The following is a 21,604-nucleotide window of genomic DNA, read 5'->3' on the forward strand; positions in this document are numbered from 1 at the left end:
GGGGGGTGGGGGTGCATCGGAAGGTGAGTACAGGGGTTTTCTTGACTCGAGTATAAGCCGAGGTGAAGTTTTTCAGCACATTTTTTGTGCTGAAAAACTTGGCTTATACTCTAGTATATACGGTAATTTTGTCGGCTCTGCTACATATCAGGGAAATATGAACTCTGTGCACAGGAAGGGACTGTAGTGATAATGGGGGACTTTAACTTTCCAAATATAAATAGGGCTCAGGGTTCTGCTTCATCCGTGAAGGGGAGACATTTTGTCAACTTTCTGCAGGATAATTTTATGATACAGCTTGTAGAAGATCCCAAAAGAGGTTATTCTTTATTGAACTTTGTTGTGATTTCTAACAATGCAGAAATTGTCCAAAATGTCAGTGTAAGGGAAATTCTTGGGAAGAGCTATCATAACATAATTATTTATTTCCTAAAATGTAATAAGCAAAAGCATGCGGGGAAAAAAAAAAAAAATTTTAAGAAGGGGAATATCCCGAAATTCAGGGCTGCATTACAGGATATATGAAACAAAGGAAAGCCATTCACTCTGGCACAGGATGTCTTCCGTTTCAAATCTTTATTTTCGTGCAATCAAGCCATAGTATAGTAAAAGCAGGTAACATATGTAACAACATCGTCTAGATCAGCCGGAGCAAGCCTACGTGTTTCAAGTGCTATAGGCACTCTTAGTCACTACAGGATATATACTGTCATGTGATGATAGTAATATTAAATAGGAGACATTAAAATCTATCCTGGGTCATTATACTTCTAAATTTATTCCAATAAGTAACAAGTATAGACAGGCTAGATTACATGACAACAAGAAAGCATTCAAAAAATATAAATTTGACAGGTCACACCTTCAATAATTACAAAACACTTACCAAAATCTGTAAGAAAGAAATGCAATCAGCCAAAATAGAAATGAAAGACAATTGGCCAAAGATAGCAAAACAAATCCCCAAAAATTCTTTAAGTCTATCAATGCGAAAAAATGGGGCTTTGGTAATTGGAGACCAAGAGAATGTGGAGATACTGAATGGGTTTTAGCACTGTGTATACAATAGAAGAAAGAACATCTGGAGTGGGTGGTGCCAGTGCAGGTGATGCCTCCTGTAATATACTAGACTGGCTGAATGTAGACATGATCCAATCTAAGCTCAATAAAATCAATGTGTACAAGGCTCCTGGACCAGATGGGTTACACCCCAGAGTTCGTAAGGAACTCAGTTCTGTTATTCCCTAATGACTGGTACAGTGGCAAGTGACTTGCACAAGGTAAATGTGGTGCTAATAATTAAAAAGGCTCTAGAACTTCACTAAGCAATTATAAGCCTGTAAGTTTAACTACCATTGTGGGGAAAATTTGAATTGGATACCAAAAGACTACATACAGAAGTATGTGGCATCTCATGGTATAATAATGCTAGCAGCTAGCATGGGTTTACTAAAGATAGAAGTTGTCAGACTAACCTGATCTGCTTTCATGAAGAGGTAAGCAGATGCCTGGACAGAGATGATGTTATTGATATTATGTTTTTGGACTTTGCAAAGGCATTTGACACTGTCCCTCATAGATGCCTGATGGGTAAAATAAAGTCTATTGGTTTGGCAGGAATCATTTGCAATTGGATTGAAAACTGGATGAATGATCATATCCAAAGAGTTGTGGTCAAGATTTGTGGTCTACTCAAAATTGTCTTCAGTTATAAGTGGTGTACCCCAGGGCTCTATGCTTTGCCCACTATTATTTAATCTTTTATTAATGACATAGACGTCAGCATTAATAGCACTGTGTCTACTTTTGCAGATGACACCCAGCTGTGTAGTGTAATACAGTCTATGGAGGATGTTCATAGGCTGCAGGGTGACTTGGACGAACTCCGTGTTTGTTCATCCACTTAGCAAATAAGATTCAATGTGGATAAATGTAAGGTTATGCACCTGGGGACTAATAATCCACAGGCAACATATGTCCTTGGGGGAGTAAATCTGGGAGAGTCCCTTGTTGAGAATGACCTGGGCGGACTAGTAGATCATAGATTAAATAACATCATGCCATCACCTGCCCCTAAAGCCAGCAAGATCTTGTAATGTATCAAAAGTGGTATGGACTCTCGGGATAGGGATGTGATATTGCCAGTGTACAAGGCATTGGTTCAGCCTTACCTTGAATACACTGTTCAGTTCTGGGCACTACCGTATATACTCGTGTATAAGCCGAGTTTTTCAGCACAAAAATGTGCTGAAAAACGTCACCCCTCGGATTATACACGAGTCTATAACAAAAAAATTACCCACTTAAAAAAAAATAAACTTAAATACTCACCCTCCGCGGCTTAGCGATGTCCCCGATGTCAGCGCGTCCCGTCTTCTTTCTTCTCCGCGGCTCCTCTTCTCTCTTCTATCTTCCGGCATGGAGGCGGCCATGGTTTCTTAGTGGCCGCGCATACTATGACGTCAGCAGCGGCCGCGTCATAGTATGCGCATGCTAGAAGAAGAGATGGCCGCGTCCATGCCGGAAGAGAGAAGAGGAGCCGCGGAGAAGAAAGAAGACGGGACGCGCTGACATCGGGGACATCGGTAAGTCGCGCTGACATCGGGGAGCCACGCTGACATCGGAGGGTGAGTATATAAGTTTATTTTTTTAAGGGCCGTGACTGGCTGTATACTTCTAGGGGCTGCTGTATACTACTAGGGGCTGCTGTATACTTCTAGGGGCTGCTGTATACTTCTAGGGGCTGCTGTATACTACTAGGGGCTTGCTGTATACTACTAGGGGGCTTGCTGTATACTACTAGGGGGCTTGCTGTATACTACTAGGGGGCTTGCTGTATACTACTAGGGGGCTGCTGTATACTACTAGGGGGCTGCTGTATACTACTAGGGGGCTGCTGTATACTACTAGGGGCTGCTAAATACTACATGGGGCTGACAGGCTGTATACTACTGGGGGCTGGCAGGCTGTATACTACTGGGGGGGGGTTGACCAATGCATTTCCCACCCTCGGCTTATACTCGAGTCAATAGTTTTTCCCAGTTTTGGTGGTAAAATTTGGGGTCTCGGCTTATACTCGGGTCGGCTTATACTCAAGTATATACGGTAATCCATAAAAAAGGATACCCTGGAGCTGGAGAGGGTTCAACGTAAAGCCACAAAAATCATAAGGGGTATGGAGGGTCTCAGTTATGAGGAAAAATTAAAACAACTAGGTTTATTTAGTCTTAAAAGTAGACGACTATGAGGGGACATGATTAATTTATTAAATGGTCCATACAAAAAATATGATGGAAAGTTGTTTCAGGTTCTCCGTCTGGAGAAAAAAAGGTTTAATCACCAGGGCGACAGGGCTTCTTAACTATGAGAACTGTCAATCTGTGGAATAGCCTGCGCTGGTCGTAGTAGGAACAGCAGAGAGCTTCAAGAAGGGCTTAGATGCTTTTTTACACCTAAATAACATAGACATTTATGTTATATAGAATTGTTTCCACTAAATCCCTTCCCTTCCTTGGTTGAGTTAGATGGACATGTGTCTCTATTACATGCCGCATCTACATCTCTGAAATGTCTTGCTGAAAAGTTCACTAAATTATGTTGAACATGTCTTTAGAGGGCAGGCCTTTCCATTGACTGTAAAGCTTGTCTGTAAGACATTGGACGGTACTTTTGTTAATTGAAAAGGCTGCTGACCCCCAACATAAATGTAAAATTTTCCTGGTTCAAGTAACCAATGACTTGTCCAAACTGCTCGCTGTCGAGGCAAAAGTAACAGAGAAACCTTTACAGATCCACCCAGCAGGATTGCTACTCGTTGAACGGCTACTAACTGCCAGCGAGGTACTGGCACAGATGCATTAGACCAACTCATGTATACTTGTATCACCTGTGGAAAGGATACAGAGGTTACAATCACTCTATATTCATGACAGGCAGTGATAAAAAGCATAAGTCAGACAGGAAGGTCCTGTAATGAACCTCCCCATTCATGTTCCATGATGGGACCATATGTGTGGTCTTAGTAACTTAGACCAAGCAGTATAAAACTTTTTTTTTCTATAAACCCTATATTAAATGAGCATAGTACATTGTTTATGCTCACCTCATCTCCTGTTCTTATTCCTGTATTTTTCACCTGTACAGATAATTGAAGGGTATCACAAATTTGGATGCTTGGGGTCACCACCAAATCAGTGTATTGAAATGTAGTATAGGAAAGCCCATAGCCAAAAGGGAATAAAGGAACCTGGTTCCCATAGTAGCGGTACGTCCGTCCCTGCATAGTATAGTTTTCCATTGCTGGCACCTTGAGTTGGAGACAAAACATGATGCAGAAAAACATGATATATTGTATTAACAATCAAAGTACCACAGCGCATTCAAATGACTAAAATGCCTACTTGTTCCATTCCCGCTGGCCATGTGGCTGGAAGTCTACCCGCTGGATTTGCTTCTTCTGATCCTGTTAATATTTTAGCTATAGCAGTACCTGCAGCTTGTGCAGGGAAGAAACACTCCATAATGGCGTGGACTCCAATACTGTTCTGAGCCCAGGAAATATCCAGAGGACCAGCATTAAATAGCAGTAAGATAAGTGGACGGCCTGCGGCTGTTTAAATAATAAGAAAGAAAACTAAAAAAATAATAATTTACACATTTTAATATAGGCAAGCATTGAATCAAATCAGTTATCCTGATTTCAATAATAATTGTACCACATATTTTATAAAAGCACAGCTTCATGACTGTCCACATAAAATTACTTAATTACCAGAGGGTTCACCAGGCCAGTTTTATGAGGACTTACGTAATGGCAAATAATTATTCCATTTGTAATTTAACATACATATATTATAATTATCTTTCAGGACACGTTAGATTAGTTTCATGCAATTAGACAATACATATTTTTTGAATATTGAAGGAAAAAAGGTAAAAAATATGTTTAAAAAAACTATTTTTTTCCATAATTATATACTATTTTTAAGTGATAAAGATTCAAAGAAACAATATTGTTCTGGAAACCTTATACTGTGTAAATGAATAGTATTTGTATAATTTATTTGCTAGTTTGAATCAGCACAAGATGTAAAATGACTGAATCGCATTCTGGATTTTGGAGGCCTTTATTCCTATTGCCGGCTTTCTGGCACCACACTAACATTACACACATTGTAGGGCCCCAAAACATTAAAAAATAATTTACACATTCTAATACATGCTTTAAAATGTTAACTCCCATAGGAATTCAATTAGGGAAAATTGACTTTTAGGGTTCTTTTTGTGAAATTGAATAAAATTTTGAGAAAAAAAAATTTAAAGTACAGTTTTTCATTAAAGATTTGGATTCCAAAACCTTTCTTTCACTCTTTTCACACATCTAACTTCACACTGTCAGGTTCGCTAAGGAGATTGCTGGGACTTCTGGTTCTTCTGATGGTACCAGCAGCGTTCTCCGAACCCCGGCGCGTATCCGCGCAAACTCCACCTCTCGTCCTGGGCAGCGGCTGCTAAGATCTCGCGCTGTCTAGGAGTGGCTGGGACTTTGAACCTCTGCTTGGTGCCTGGTTGTTCTGCACCATGAGGGGTTAATTCCCAGATGCTGTCCAGCTCCTATCAGGTTCTGGAGGTGGAGTTCTGGCTGCATAAATTGCAGCTTCACTAGTCACCTGTGCCAGTGTTTGAAAATCCCTTTCTCCACTCGCTGCATTAGGTTGTATTGCTCAGTATCTGTATCTGTATCGTTGTGACCTCGGCTCGTTTTTGACTTTGACTCTTTGCCTACTGATTTTGCTATTGACGTACCCTCTCGTTGTGACTCCGGCTTGTTTGCGATTCTTTTGTGTTTTATGTTTGTCAGTCTGTTTGTGTTTCCCTTCCCTCACGTATCCAGCGTATCTCGAGTCTTCAAGTAGTCGCCCCACGGTTTAGCGTGGGGGGGCTATAGGAAGGGACAGAGGTTGGGGCAAGCTCAGGGCACACTATCCCCTGTCTTTTGTGTACCAATCCTAACAGAAACACTGGCCACACATAGGTCTGCATCCTGTATCCGACCTGCTACATTCTCTCCTCCCATGGAGCCTTTGTCAGCTGTGGTCGCTCAGGTCCAGACCCTAACTCAGCTTGTTCAGGATCTAGCCTCCCGTCTCCAAATTCAGGAATCTATGCAGGTTCCACGGCAGACATCACCGCAGGATCCACTGCCACCCACACCTGAACCTAAGGTTCCTCTCCCTGACGTGTTTTTTGGTGACCGTAAGAAATTTTTTTCATTTCGGGAGGGCTGTAAACTTTATTTTTCTTTACGTCCTCGTTCATCGGGCACAGAGCTTCAAAGAGTGGGCGTGGTAATTTCCCTGTTGCGTGGGGATCCGCAAAATTGGGCCTTTTCTCTCCCACCTGACTCTCCATCTCGTTCTTCTCTTGACGCTTTTTTTTCTGCTTTAGGCCAGATTTATGACGAACCTGACCGCCGAGCACTTGCAGTTTCCCACCTTAGATCTCTGTGTCAGGGAAAACGGACAGCAGAAGATTATTGTGCCCAGTTCAGACAGTATGTGACTGACTCGCAATGGAATGACTGCGCCCTAAAAGACCAATTTATGTCCGGACTGTCAGACCGAGTACAGGACTTAGTCTTAGCTTATGCCGAGCCTCAGACATTAGATGATGCTATGACTCTGGTCATCCGAGTTGATCGTCGCCTAAGATCCAGGCGGTCACCTCGGGTGTCCTCTGACTGTCAGCCAGCGGCCAGTCTGTCTCCAGGTAGTCCAGAATTGGAATCCATGGAGCTGGATAGCATCTCTCCTGCACAGCGGAAGCAACATCGACTGAGACGTCATCTTTGTTTCTACTGTGGAAGTCCTGATCATCTGGTCAACACCTGTTCCAAGAGGCAGCAGCAGGAAAACTTCCGCTCCTAAGCAGTAGTCGGGGGGACTGCTTAGGAGCTCAGGTACTCCCAATTGTGTCTAGAATGTATTTACCTTGTACGGTTAAGTTTCAGTCTGTTTCCTGCACTGGTCGCGCCTTTTTGGATTCAGGTGCTGCGTCTAATTTAATCGATTATAATTTTGTCTCTCAGTTTTGCATGTCATTGATTCCATTGTCCACTCCTATCCAGATGTCGGGTGCAGATTTGACCCCTCTACAGGCAGGGTTGATCAAATTCCGAACCCCGCAGATAAAGCTTATGGTAGGAGCTATGCATGAAGAATGGTGTTCTTTCCTAGTTATGGAAAACTTGTCTGAAAATGTCATTCTTGGTCTACCCTGGCTCCGGATCCATAATCCGGTAATTAATTGGGAAACTCTGGAGCTGGTTCATTGGGGTCCTCACTGTAAGGATCACCTGTCCAAAGTTTCATTATGTACAGTAGTGGCGGAAGATCAGAGTCTTCCAGGTTTTCTCTCGGATTACTCAGATGTGTTTTCAAAACCCTTGTCCCAAGTCCTTCCTCCTCACAGGGAGTTTGATTGTAAAATTGACCTTCTTCCTGATGCTAGATTGCCAAAGGGTCGTATATATAACCTGTCAGTACCAGAACGGGAGGCACTGAAGAGTTATATTGATGAGAGTTTGGCAATCGGACATATCCGTCCCTCTGAGTCGCCCACTGGGGCCGGGTTCTTTTTTGTTGAGAAAAAAGATGGTGGTTTACGGCCGTGTATTGATTATCGAGAATTAAATAAGATAACGGTAAAAAACTCAGGTCCTCTCCCCTTGATCCCGGATCTCTTAAATCAGGTTTCTGGGGCCCAAGTTTTCTCTAAATTAGATCTCAGAGGGGCTTATAACCTGATTCGGATCCGAGAAGGGGATGAGTGGAAAACCGCATTTAATACACCTTTGGGGCACTTTGAATACCTGGTTATGCCCTTTGGTTTGAGTAATGCCCCAGCGGTTTTTCAAGGGTTTATGAACTCCATCTTTCATGATTACATCGGTGTGTTTATGGTGGTGTATCTCGACGATATTTTGATTTTCTCTCCTGATATGGTTTCTCACCAGCAACATCTCCGCCAAGTACTTACCAGGTTGCGCAAAAACCACCTCTTCGCTAAGCTGGAAAAGTGTGTTTTTTTGCGTCCAGAAGGTTTCCTTCTTAGGTTATGTTGTGACTCCCTCTGATGTACAGATGGATCCGAGTAAGGTTCAGGCGCTCACGGACTGGGTTCGGCCTACCAATCTTAAGGCCCTACAACGTTTTTTAGGTTTCGCTAACTATTATCGGAACTTTATAAAGAACTTTTCCGTGATCGCCAAACCCCTCACGGATCTGACCCGTAAGGGTGCTGATCCGAACAATTGGTCCCCTGCCGCTTGCACAGCGTTTGAAACTTTAAAAGCGGCATTCTCGTTAGCCCCGGTTTTGGTTCAACCTGACCTCTCTCTACCGTTTGTTGTCGAGGTTGATGCCTCCGAGGTAGGGGTAGGTGCAGTGTTGTCTCAGGGGTCTTCCACTCTCACCAGACTTAGGCCCTGTGCATATTTCTCTAGAAAATTTTCTTCTTGTGAGAGGAATTATGATATTGGTAATCGAGAGCTCCTTGCCATTAAGTGGGCATTTGAAGTCTGGCGACACTTTTTGGAGGGAGCTCTTCATCCGATAACTGTGCTCACGGATCATAAGAATTTAGTATATTTGGATACGGCTAAACGCTTGAACTCACGTCAGGCTAGGTGGGCCTTGTTTTTCTCTCGCTTCAATTTTGTGGTCACCTACCGACCTGGGTCAAAAAATGTGAAGGCTGATGCCTTGTCCCGTAGCTTCGGGACTCCTGAGCTTCCAGAGGCTGCTGACAGTAATATTTTGTCTCCAGGGGTTGTGCTGGCAGCTGTCTCCTCCCACCTCTCCTCTCAAATTTTAGCAGGACAAAGATCTGCACCTAAAGACCTTCCGGAAGGCAAATTATTTGTTCCTCTTTCTTGTCGTTTGAGAGTGTTGGAGGAGACGCATTGCTCGGTATTGGCAGGTCATCCGGGAATGCGGAGTACCTTGGATCTCTTAAAGAGAAGTTACTGGTGGCCTCACATGACTAAGGATGTACACGCATTTGTCCAAGCCTGTCAGGTCTGTGCGCGAGGAAAGACTCCCAGGAGACGTCCTGAGGGGCCTCTTCTTCCGCTTCCAGTTCCCACCAGGCCGTGGTCTAAAGTATCTATGGACTTCGTCACTGATCTGCCAGCATCTCAAGGCTGTTCAGTGGTTTGGGTGGTAGTGGACCGCTTCTCTAAAATGGGACACTTTGTTCCATTAAAAAAGTTGCCTTCAGCTGAAGAATTAGCTGAATTGTTTATACAGAATATTGTGCGCCTCCATGGTATACCAGATGATATTGTGTCAGATAGGGGCGTACAATTTGTTTCCAAATTTTGGCGAGCATTTTGTTCTAGACTGGAAGTTAATTTGTCGTTCTCGTCGGCGTTTCACCCTGAGTCTAATGGTCAGTCCGAGAGAATGAATCAGGAGATGATTCAATATCTGCGACTCTTTGTCTCGGACAGTCAGGACCAGTGGGTGAAATTCCTTCCGTTGGCAGAATTTGCTATTAATAACCACTGTAGTTCGTCCACACAGGTATCTCCGTTTTTCTGCAATTATGGTTTTCATCCTCGTTTCTCTTTTTCATCTGTGCCTGTCTCTAATATTCCTCGAGCAGAAGCTATTACATCCAAGTTGCGCTCGCTCTGGTCACAAGTTCGGGAGAATATTCAGAGGGCACAAAATTCTATGGTCCAACAAACTGAAAGAAGGCGCACTAAATCCGATACGTTTGAGGTGGGGGATAAAGTGTGGTTATCCACGAAAAACCTTAAATTGAAGGTCCCCTCTTTGAAGTTTGCGCCAAGGTTTGTGGGTCCGTTCGTTGTTACTCATATTGTTAACCCGGTTTCCTTCAAGATTACACTTCCAGCAGGGTGGCGGGTCCATAACACCTTCCATAAGAGTCTTCTGAAGCGCTATGTTGAGCCTGTTTTGCCTCTTTCTGACCCTCCTTCTCCATCTATTGTGGAGGGGAATCAGGAATTTGAGGTGGAAAAGGTGGTGAATTCCAGATGGGTAGGTAACTCCCTGCAGTACCTGGTCCATTGGAAAGGCTTTGGTCCTGAGGATAGGTCTTGGGTTCCGGCTAGAGATGTTCATGCTCCACGGTTACTCAGGTTATTTCATCAGACCTACCCTCAGAAGCCGTCTTTAAGATCTAGGGGTCCGAAGGCCCCCCGTCAGGGGGGGGGTACTGTCAGGTTCGCTAAGGAGATTGCTGGGACTTCTGGTTCTTCTGATGGTACCAGCAGCGTTCTCCGAACCCCGGCGCGTATCCGCGCAAACTCCACCTCTCGTCCTGGGCAGCGGCTGCTAAGATCTCGCGCTGTCTAGGAGTGGCTGGGACTTTGAACCTCTGCTTGGTGCCTGGTTGTTCTGCACCATGAGGGGTTAATTCCCAGATGCTGTCCAGCTCCTATCAGGTTCTGGAGGTGGAGTTCTGGCTGCATAAATTGCAGCTTCACTAGTCACCTGTGCCAGTGTTTGAAAATCCCTTTCTCCACTCGCTGCATTAGGTTGTATTGCTCAGTATCTGTATCTGTATCGTTGTGACCTCGGCTCGTTTTTGACTTTGACTCTTTGCCTACTGATTTTGCTATTGACGTACCCTCTCGTTGTGACTCCGGCTTGTTTACGATTCTTTTGTGTTTTATGTTTGTCAGTCTGTTTGTGTTTCCCTTCCCTCACGTATCCAGCGTATCTCGAGTCTTCAAGTAGTCGCCCCACGGTTTAGCGTGGGGGGGCTATAGGAAGGGACAGAGGTTGGGGCAAGCTCAGGGCACACTATCCCCTGTCTTTTGTGTACCAATCCTAACACACACTTTTGCTTAAGGGCTGCGGAATGCTACTCAGTGGTAACCACGGAGCAATTCCACAAGCATCAGAAATACGTTGCAATCACCATGCTACTAATGTGTACACTGCCGCAATTCTTCCATGACCTGAGCTCAATCTTTGCGTTGCAAAAGTTGATTTCTGCACCGAAAACTGCAGGAATAAGTGACGCGTCACTTATTTACTGTAGATGAAAAATATGCACTGGAAAGGCATTTCTACTGAATATTATTTTTCTAGTTGCATACACTACAATGCTAACTTATTATGAAGTCAATTTCCAGCAATCTCTGAAGCAAAACGAATTGCACCAAAAATAGACCAACATACAATACAGAATAAAATATAAATTTATATTGTGAGATACATCCACTTCTCATTCTTTGTATGTTGGTCTATTTTTGGTGCAATTCTTTTTGCTTTTTGATATATACCTGTTGTCTATTGCACTAGACCTGCCTTGATACAATTTGGCTGTGCAAACTGCTCCCTTTTTTAATATTATAATTTCCAGCGAAATGCCATGCAGGAATACGGGAATCTGCCTACAATACGGAATGCATGAGACATGTGGTCAAATGTATGTGTGTATATAGTTATATAGCTATATACACACATTCAGGGCAGGAATGGGTTAAGGGGAAGGGGGATACGTGTCCACAAAAACCGGGAGAGTGTGATGTTACTTTTATAATTTTTAATAAAACTTTATAATTATTCTGAATGATAACTGTGATGGGATGTCATAGTAATGAATTTCTCAGAGAACTCTGTGACCCATCTGTAGGTTGTCCAGGGAGATCGAAGCTGTCTTGGGACTGCTCAATCTCTATGCACTGCATTCTTTACAAAATGACCATTCACCACCTTTTGGATCAATAAACTAGGTTGTGAAAGATCCATTTTAGCATTTAAAAAACAAACATTACCTCCATGGTCATATGCAAAAAAAAAATGAATCGGGCTGAGCTGCTAGAGGGGAATGGCAGCTCCTATGTTATCTGATTACTTACCTGAATCAACAGCATCTTTCAGTAGTGTAGACTGGAAACCAGGAAGTGAGAGATTTATTCGGTCTTTGCTCTCCATCTCTAGAGTTATTCCTTAAAGACAAAAAGTAAATTTACAGACCTTTTCTGTCAAAAACAAAGTTGTTTTTGTCAAAGAGCATAGGGTTGCACAATGTTCTTGGGTGGAAGTGTAGTGTACAACAGTGGTTCACAACATGCATTAAGCTTACCCCAGGGTGTAAACTACACGATTTCATGGATTATGTAGCACAAAATAAAACCACTTCTCCGACCTATGAATACATTAACCCCTTAACGCCGAAGCCACTTTTCACCTTCCTGCCACGGCCCATTTTCTCAAATCTGCCCTCTGACACTATAAATGGTTTTAACTTCGGAACGCTTTAACATATCCAAGTGATTTTGAAATTGTTTTCTCGTGACACATTGTACTTCATGTTAGTTAAAAAATTTTGATGGTATGTTTTGCATTTATTTATGAGAAAATCAGATATTTGGTGAAAATTTGGAAAAATTAGCAATTTTCGAAATTCGAAATTTTCTACTTTTTCCACACATGAGTCATAACACCAAAAAACTTAATAACCAACATTCACCGAATGTCTACTTTATACCTCCGTGGTTTTTTATGTATACTCTTATTTTTGTAGGATGTTATGGGGCTTTGAACGTCAGGTGAAAGTTTTCACATTTTCATAAAAAAAGCAAAATCCTGCTATTGAGGGACCTGCTCAGGTTTCAAGTCACTTTGAGAGGCCTAAATAAAGTAAAACCCCATAAATTACTCCATTATAGAAACTACACCCCTCAACGTACGTAAAACAACTTTTCTGAAGTTTGTTAACCCTTTAATTGGTTTACAAGGGTTAAAACAAAATCGGATGCATTTTTTTTGGCTAAATGAATGTGTTTTTCATAAAATGTACAAATTCTCAGTGGATAAAATACCAAAACGCTCCACAAAATTTGATACCCAATCCCTCCCGCGTATAATAATACCTCATATGTGGTGGTAACCTGCTGTATGGGCACACGCCAGAGCATTGAGGGAAGCTGCGCCATTAAGAGCAGATTATGCATTGTCACATTTTATTGGCTATACAAGCTTTTATTTTTTTGGCAATTTGGACATATAAGGGCTTATTTTTTGCGACATGAGATGCACTTTACAAATACTTCATTTAAGTGGGTCTGTAGCTTTTCGATGAGATTTTATTAACTCTTTAATGTATGGAGGTAATAAAAATTGTCACTTTGGGGTTTCTTTTTTTTGTATATTTTGGGGGTCGTACACCATACACTAAAAATTCTATAATATTTTCATTCTATAGATCACTACGATTACAGTGATACCTCATTTATATAGTTTTTCATTTATTTTTACAATTTTACTGAAGAAAAACTAATATAGAGGAAATCTCATTTGTTTCTGCATCGCCATCTTTTCAGGAACTTAACCTTAATATTTTTTGGTTGACCAAGCTAGTTTAGGGCTTATTTTTTACGTGTTGAGTTTTTCTTTCAATTGGTACCATTTTGGGGCACATAACTTTTTTTGATCACTTTTTAGAACATTTTTGTGAAGGGATTTTATGAAAATTTATATTTTTGGCGAGTTTTTCGGGTTTTGTTTTTACGGCGTTCACCGTACGGGTCCAATAATGTTTCTGACTTAATGTACAGATTGTTACGGACGCGGCGATACCAAATATGTGGGGGATTTGGTGATTTTCAGGTATTTTTACTTTATTAAATGTGTATAGGGAATGTTTGTGTTTAGGGGACTTTAACTTTATTTAATTATTTTTATTAAAAATTGTGTTTATTTAGTGTTTTTAACTTTTTTTTCTTTACTTTTACAGGTTAGCTTGAACAAGGGATCCACTGACCACTTGTTCAAGCTATTTTTTACCTAATACAGTGTAATACAGATGTATTACACTGTATTATGTGACACACTGAGCATGCTGCGCATGCTCACTGTGTCACAGCCGGGTCCTGCCAGAAGGCACGGACCCGGCACCCGGAAGAAGATCGCGCAGCCCTGGGCACTGGCAGTCCCGGGGCTGCGATCGGAGCAGCGGGACCCCCCGCCGCACTTGCGGGGGTCCGAATCCAATTAAATGCCCCCAGCACGCCGCGGTCAGCGCGACTGCGGCGTGTTAGGGGTTTACAACCGCGATCGGAGAAATCTCCGATCGCGGGTGTTAGAGGAGGGTGTCAGCTATAATATATAGCCGACACCCGCAGCTTCTGGCCCCGGCTCCAGTCAGGAGCCGGGGCCAGAAGTTTGACGTACTATTACTGCATATTGCGGGAACGCATCTCCCGCCAGGCAGTAATAGTACGTCAAATGTCGGGAAGGGGTTAAAGAGGACCAGTCACCTGTAAAAAAACCTCCGATAATGCTAGCAAACACTGCCGCGCTGTACTATAGAAAACACTGCATCACTGCATCAAAATGCCGTACCGCGTTGTAAGGGGTCATGAGGGGTCGGGATTAGGGGCGGTGACTGCCGCAAGACGCAAGGCATTTTCGACTGTACAGCAGTGTTTACTAGTGGTATTGGAGGTTTCCGATAATGCTAGCATTGTAACAATGTTGTGTCTGTTTTTTTTTTTTTTTTTTTTAATAATTGAAAAAGCCTTTATTCACAAGTACACAGTAAAACTCACAGACAGCGTGAGCCATGGCCCAGCATGGTTTTTGTACAAAGCACACAATAAATTAAGATACACTCCTAGCACCTATCCTAGCACTATAGCAGAATAAAGTGCTACTCTAGCATTCTAGGGGGGAAGGCGAGGATGGTGAATCTTCTACTTCCTGGATGCTTCAATCTGTGAAGAAAGAGGCAAAGTCCCATAACTCCCTAAATAAAGTCCATAATCAATTTTTTAAAAAAAAGGCAAAGTCTACAAGAGAAAAACAAAAGTGAAAAAGTGGGCTTGTTAGTCCTCTTCTTCTAAGTCCATTCTGCTGTCAAAGGAGGCGTAGTTTCTGAGCTGGCTCAAGTCTAGCCGATGACAGTCCTGGATGGACACTTGGGGCAGTAATGGGTTTTGCTCAGGTTGCGGGTGGCCACCCACGACAAATCCTTGTGCCAGCTGTTAAGCCTTTCGCACAAAAAGTTACGGTTTGTAGAAGGAGAGTAAAACACAGAAATGCACAAAATAAAAAAAAACCTAGGTCTTGAAGGTGTCAAATAGCTCTGTCAGTGAGGATTAAGCCCTTCCCTTTCAGCTTAAGCTTTGAAAATATTGCTCATAGCATAATGCAACCAGGGAGAGTGCAAAAAAGGGTTAACCCTCACAGCTGTTTAACAAACAGGAGAGGAGAGAGACCCATCTTCAATCTGGTAGATAGAGTAAAGAGATTGTGGAACGGCACAGTGTAGAAGGCGGGTGCAGGTCTTCACACAGGGCCCGACACGGCCCCAAACTGTTAGACAAAAAATGAAGAGGATGAAGCAGCACTCCAATTTAGATGAAGAAAAGTGAAGATTTATTCCACCATAAGAGCGACGTTTCGCCTTATCATTAAAGGCATTCTCAATCTGGTAGACATATTTGGCACAGCAACATAGAAGTAACATTGTAACTGTTTCTTTACAAACTTAGGAGAATTTCTTAATTAAGTATATTAAAAATATATTCACAACCCCCACACACACATAATGAAAAATCATCTGAAATGACAGTTACTTTTTAACTAAAGAAGAAGTATTAGATACTTTGTGTAAAATAAAAAAACAACTTCTTGGATATGTGTTAAAGGAAATCTACTAGCAGGATGATGGATTGTAAATCAAGCACACTGACATACTGGTGAGTGTCCCCTCTGGAAGGTTCTGCTTTCTTTTAGCTTCACGTGACTTTTTTTTTTAAATAAAAAGTTTTCACAAATTATTCAAATGAGCCTCAGGGGCACCAGACTCTATAGATGTCAATGGAGCTTGGAGCCCCTAAGGCTCATCTACATAATTTTTAAAATCACTTAGTCTTAAAAGCAAAGGCATACAAAGCTACAAGAAGGGCAAATCCTGCCAGAGGGGGCCCACACCAGTATGTCAGTGTGCTTGGTTTACAATCCTTCATCCTGGTGGTAGATTTGCTTTAAAGGAAAGCGTGATTATAATCTTATGTTTATTAGGAGCTGTGCTCTGGTATTTTACCAAAGCTCTGTCCCTTACATGCTCCAGGAAAAATCTTGGACTCCAGTCACACTGCATAAGTTGCAAGGAAATTTTATTGACACAAACAACATGTGACGTTTCGGTCAACAATAGACCTTTGTCAAACTCAGTTTGTCTAAGTAATATCAGATGAGGGAGGTTGCTTATAGCAATGAGAGCGCTGCCATAAAGGGATGGGGTGTGTGAAGCGGCACAGACCGCCATCCCTTTATGGCAGCGCTCTCATTGCTATAAGCAACCTCCCTCATCTGATATTACTTAGACAAACTGAGTTTGACAAAGGTCTATTGTTGACCGAAACGTCACATGTTGTTTGTGTCAATAAAATTTCCTTGCAACTTATGCAGTGTGACTGGAGTCCAAGATTTTTCCTACACTATATGGCAGTGATGGGGAACCTTTTAGAGACCGAGTGCCCAAACTACAACAAAGACCCACTTATTTATCGCAAAGTGCCAACACAGAAATGTAATTTGTGATTTATACTCCCTTCTATGTCACAGTTTTCATTGATACCAGCACCTGAGGACACCAATAAAGCAGAAAATAGTCCCACGTACAGCTGTCACTTTATAATAGCTCTGTGCACAGCAAGTCCTGGGCTGTCCGGGACTGCAGGAAGATACCTGGAGTCATCTCTGGTGATGGCCTGAGTGCCCACAGAAAGGGCTCCGAGTGCCACCTCTGGCACCAGTGCCATAGGTTAGCCATCACTGCTATATGGGATTGGGACCCTCTCCGGAGCACCTGCACCGAGTGTTGATTACAGTGTGCAGCCAAAATCCAATTTTAACTTGATGATACCCTTACATGCTCCATTGACCTTCCCCCTCGCCTACCTGCTCACTGTGCTCTTCCCCCATGGCAGTGCAGTGCAACCTAGGTTTTAATGCCCTTTTACCTACAAATGTAATGCCATATGTAAATTATTACTTTTCTTTCCTGTATTAAATGTATTTTGGATTTCTTGTACATACCAGTCCCTAGACATACAATAGTCACTTCAACAGTCTTCACCACTGCTTTAATCTCTTGAGAGGAATATGTTTTACATTGAGCATCACTGCATCCTGCAGCAAAGCTCACCTCCACGGGAAGCTGTGCAATGCCACCTCTGAGAAGCAAAACAGTTAAATATAAACAAACAGTGACCAAGCTCATTTGCTCCTTGATGACAATTTTTCAAAACCAGCATGTGTCACTTTATCCGCTTATAACTTTAGACGGCTTTAACTTACCCAAATGTTTTTGAGGGTTTTTTTCCTTTTATATTTTGTACTTCAAGTTAGTGGGAAATTTGGACATATTTTGAATTAATTTTTTTAAAAATGGGAATTTGGTAAACATTTTGAAAAAAATTAGCTATTTTCAAACTGAAAAACAGAACATTTTGAAAACTGCTAATCTTATTACCCAAATTAGTTACTAACTTTTACCATATCTCAGCTTTGTGTTGGCGTCATTTTAGAAGTGTCCTTTTGTTTTATTACAACGCTAGAAAGATCACAAATCAACATTTTTAAGAAAATTTTAGGATAAATTATTTTAGGGACCATTTAATTTCTTTCTTTTGGAATATATGTTAATAGAAACCCCTCACATATCACTCTTTACATACACTAAGAGACTTACGTGTCTTGGTTTTATGTTCAAGTTCCTGGTACCAGGACAACCGTGAAAGGTTTAATTAGGACTCACCTTACAAAAGAGTAGAGGGCTGTTGGGGCCCTGCATAAAAATTCCTATCAGAAGGATAGCGTTACCGGAAACCTCCGGTAACACTATCTACCACTGCGGCGGGGTACAGGGTAATCGTCGGAATGCTCACAAAACTGTCGGACGTATTCATGAGGGGGCGTTCCGAGGCGCTGCCTCTTCCCTGGACCGCCCCTCTTGCTCCGTAGGCCGGCAGTGACTGCCACAAGTCAGGCGGCAGTCACCGCCACCTTACCACGCCCCAACCCCGCCCACTCCATGTGTGAACGCACCTCCATAATATAGCACTTTGGCCAGTTACACCCAAAGTATTAATTTAGTTTAGTTTGTATTAGTTACTATGAGCCAAAAACAGATGTGGATGCTACACAGGTCTAATTGAAAGATTTGGGTCCCAATAACAGGCTTTGGGTCCCAATAACAGGTGTGAACTGACTCTGTAATTTGCACCTCAAATGCTGTGTACCTCATTATTGTTTTAAGTTTTAGACCATTTTTAGGCAGTTTTCCAATTAGTCCAAAAAGGCCTCTGGGAAATGGGGTATGGCCTAGCCCTAGTGCCACAAAATTCAGTCTGCAACAGGAAAATCAACCAAGATAAACACTTACTCGTAGACCCGGGCTCCGTGCCTCTGATAATCTCTTATATTTGTAATCCATGGGCTTTTTCATTCTCAAATGAACTTTTAAAATGATGCTAATGAGCCTAACCCAGTGATGGCGAACCTTTTAGAGACCGAGTGCCCAAACTACAACAAAGACCCACTTATTTATCGCAAAGTGCCAACACAGAAATTTAATTTGTCAGTTTTCATTCATACCAGCACTCTGAGGACACCAATAAAGCAGAAAATAGTCCCAGGTCGAGCTGTCACTTTAAAATAGCTCTGTGCACAGCAAGTCCTGGGCTGTCTGGGACTACAGGAATATAACTGGAGTCCTCTCTGGTGATGGCCTGAGTGCCCACAGAAAGGGCTCCGAGTGCCACCTCTGGCACCAGTGCCATAGGTTAGCCATCACTGGCCTAACCCCTCTGTCTCAACCTCTCCCCTGCACCCACAGCCACAGCACTTGCGCAGTGAGCACTTCCTGCTGTATTCTCACAAAGGTGCTAGGGTAGCGCCTCTTGCTCATTAGCATAATTGTAAAACTCTTTCACGTGAACGTTGGGAGCCTGTTCCCTGCAGTGAGCTGATGTATTATTTAACCACCCAACCACACTAACAGCGGTACCAAGGAATGTGTATAATGTGGATATAATAGCCTGGTTCTTATTTACCTTCTACTATCTCCTTCTGCAGTTTTGTCTGGAGACAGTAAACTGTGAGGACAGATTCTCTACCAATGAAAGAAGGGAACATAACGGAAGAACAAAAAATCAAGTCTTGTGTCCCTCCTCTTCTAGGGCCACACAAAACCTGCAGCAATGGTCTGCCTTTCCTGTTTGTATACTCCTATCATTAAATTTATAGTATCACAAAGTATGGCTTTGCAACTGTGCCGCATCTTTCAATAGAAAAAAAATGCCTACAACCACCAGCTATAGTTTCTACATTTTAACCTACTGACATGAATTCTAATTTATCACAGGGATATTTTACATTTTTAACATTTTACCTCTTACCTGGGAGTGGAAATATATTGTGGGTCTGGATGTGGCTCATAGTCTCCGAACAGCTCATTTACATTATCTGCAAAAGGACCTACTACCTAAAAGGTATACAATTAGACTGTTAGATATCAAGCATGTGACAAGGCTCAGTATATGCAGAGGTGCCATCCCAGAAAATCATTTGTACCATAAAAGAAAGCCATATATGCTCCTTGTGCCTCCTCACACCTTAACATTTCCCAGATTTTTGAATATGTAGTAAACCCTACATTTGCCATACTTATGCTGTCAAGTCACTTCCATAGAGATTTTAAAATGTAATAAATGAAAACAGAAATTTAGAAGGATTCTTACCCCAAACCGTTTTCCTCTGATGCTCCCTATGTCCAATGGTAATGTATGGTTCTGGTTCTTCAGCAATACAAAGCTCTTAATAGCAGCCTCCACAGCAAGGTCTCTGTGCTCTTGACTCTGAACCGAACTAAGGTCTAAGGAGCTGTAAGGATTCATTTCTGGAGGATCAAATTCTCCCAACCGCATTCGGGTGTAGAAGAGTGGATACAGTCTCTCTTTCACTGTCTAGCAAATAGTTCAGACATAATTTACTGTATTAACTATAAGAAATCTCACAGGTCTCCCATAGTCTTTAAAGGGGCAAGCCCAAATTTAAAGGAAACCTACCACCACAGATCTACCTATAAAGGTAGATCGGGTGGTAGGTGCATCTATAGGGCTATCCCTCACGTCCCCGCAATCTTTTGCTAACTTTTAATTCCCTAATATGCAGATTTTCTAAAGCGGCTACTGGGGTGTGGAGTAGCCAGAGCTGAGGCTACACGGCGCGGCTACTCCACGCCCCAGTAGCCTCTTCGATCCTCCTACCAGAAATATTCGGCGCACAGCTACGAGAAGCTGCGCACCCTCATCCGTGAAGCCTGACGTCTGTGGATGTGCAGCACAGCAGGCCCGCAGCTGTGCAGCTCTGGCTTCAGAGCAGTGACTGCACATATTTCTTGAAGATTTCTGGTAGGAGGACCAAAGACGCTACTGGGGTGTGGAGAAACCGGCCCGTGTAGCCTCAGCTCCGGCTACTCCATGTGCCAGTAGCCTCTTTAGAATATCTGCATATTAGGGAATTAAAAGTTTTTCAAAGATTGCGTCCTATAGATGCACCTACCATCCGATCTACCTTTGTAGGTAGATCCATGGTGGAAGGTTTCCTTTAAATGTTAACTCATATCCAAAGGACAGTGGATAACATGCTTATCGGTGGAAGACTAATAAAAAGGGTCCAATTCCGGCTAATCAAAGAACTGAAAGGTTGTGCAAATGTATTTATAAAAGGATGCATTAAAAATAGTGGGGCTGGCTTAGTAAGGGATTTCCTGGTAACAGATTTACACTAAAACACTTAGGCCCCTTCTACACTGGCGTTTTTCACGCGTGTGTTCTGCGCATGCTTTGACGCGCAGAACTTGCATTGCACTCTGACCCATTGTAATTAGTGGGCTTTTTCAGACTTGCATTTTTTTCACACACATAAGCGTCTTTTTTAATACCCTTTTAAATATCGACATGCTCTACTTTTGCAAGTCATGCGCGTGAAAAACGCACCATACAAGTCTATTAAGATGCATCAAAAACGCATTGTACTCTGAGACACATGCAAGTGCAATGCGTTTTTCACACATCAATTGCCATGGAAAAGATAGACCACAGTCCTGAGTCCTTTTCACGCGCATTATCTGCGCGTGAAAAACGCATTGAAATTGCATTGAAAATTAATTGAAAACGCACGTGAAAAACTGAACAAACTCTGACTGAAAACTGATTGAACTCTGATGCAAAATGTCAGGTTTTTACTGACCAAACACTGATCGCACCTGATCAGACTCTGACATGATCTGCAACGCAAGTGTGGAAGTGGCCTTATTGTCTGGGTTAGGACAGGACATTTAGTAGAATAGCTGTGGCATGTGTCTTCAATTCTAGCACAGCATGTCTTTTTTTTTTGTAATGAGCTTATTTCATTCCTTACCTCCAGTGTTATGTTTCCCAAATGCACTGCATCTTTTATACTCATGAAAACATTGTTTGTTAGATTAAAGGTCAGCTCCAAATTGCATCCAGAGTTTACTGAGGCTAAAGAAAAAGAGAATGAAT

General features: G+C 42.4%; 1 protein-coding gene across 2 annotated transcripts in view; it reads right to left on the reverse strand.

Moving 5' to 3' along the window:
- Positions 1 to 2,432: 2,432 nt before the first annotated feature.
- Positions 2,433 to 21,604, reverse strand: part of LOC140118650 (uncharacterized) — a 40,199-nt gene continuing 21,027 nt past the window's right edge. The window contains exons 8-15 of one of the 2 annotated variants that reach the window (XM_072136815.1): positions 21,480 to 21,583; positions 19,796 to 20,020; positions 19,454 to 19,539; positions 17,091 to 17,227; positions 11,900 to 11,989; positions 4,401 to 4,609; positions 4,103 to 4,306; positions 2,433 to 3,886 (exon numbers count right to left, since the gene is read on the reverse strand). In XM_072136815.1, coding sequence (XP_071992916.1) covers positions 3,593 to 3,886; positions 4,103 to 4,306; positions 4,401 to 4,609; positions 11,900 to 11,989; positions 17,091 to 17,227; positions 19,454 to 19,539; positions 19,796 to 20,020; positions 21,480 to 21,583 — 1,349 coding nt within the window. In that variant the 3' untranslated portion in view covers positions 2,433 to 3,592. The remainder of the gene's footprint in view (positions 3,887 to 4,102; positions 4,307 to 4,400; positions 4,610 to 11,899; positions 11,990 to 17,090; positions 17,228 to 19,453; positions 19,540 to 19,795; positions 20,021 to 21,479; positions 21,584 to 21,604) is intronic. The other variant, XM_072136812.1, reaches the window with a different exon arrangement.

The sequence above is a fragment of the Engystomops pustulosus genome, chromosome 2, assembly GCF_040894005.1.
Source record: "Engystomops pustulosus chromosome 2, aEngPut4.maternal, whole genome shotgun sequence".
Lineage (NCBI taxonomy): Eukaryota > Metazoa > Chordata > Amphibia > Anura > Leptodactylidae > Engystomops > Engystomops pustulosus.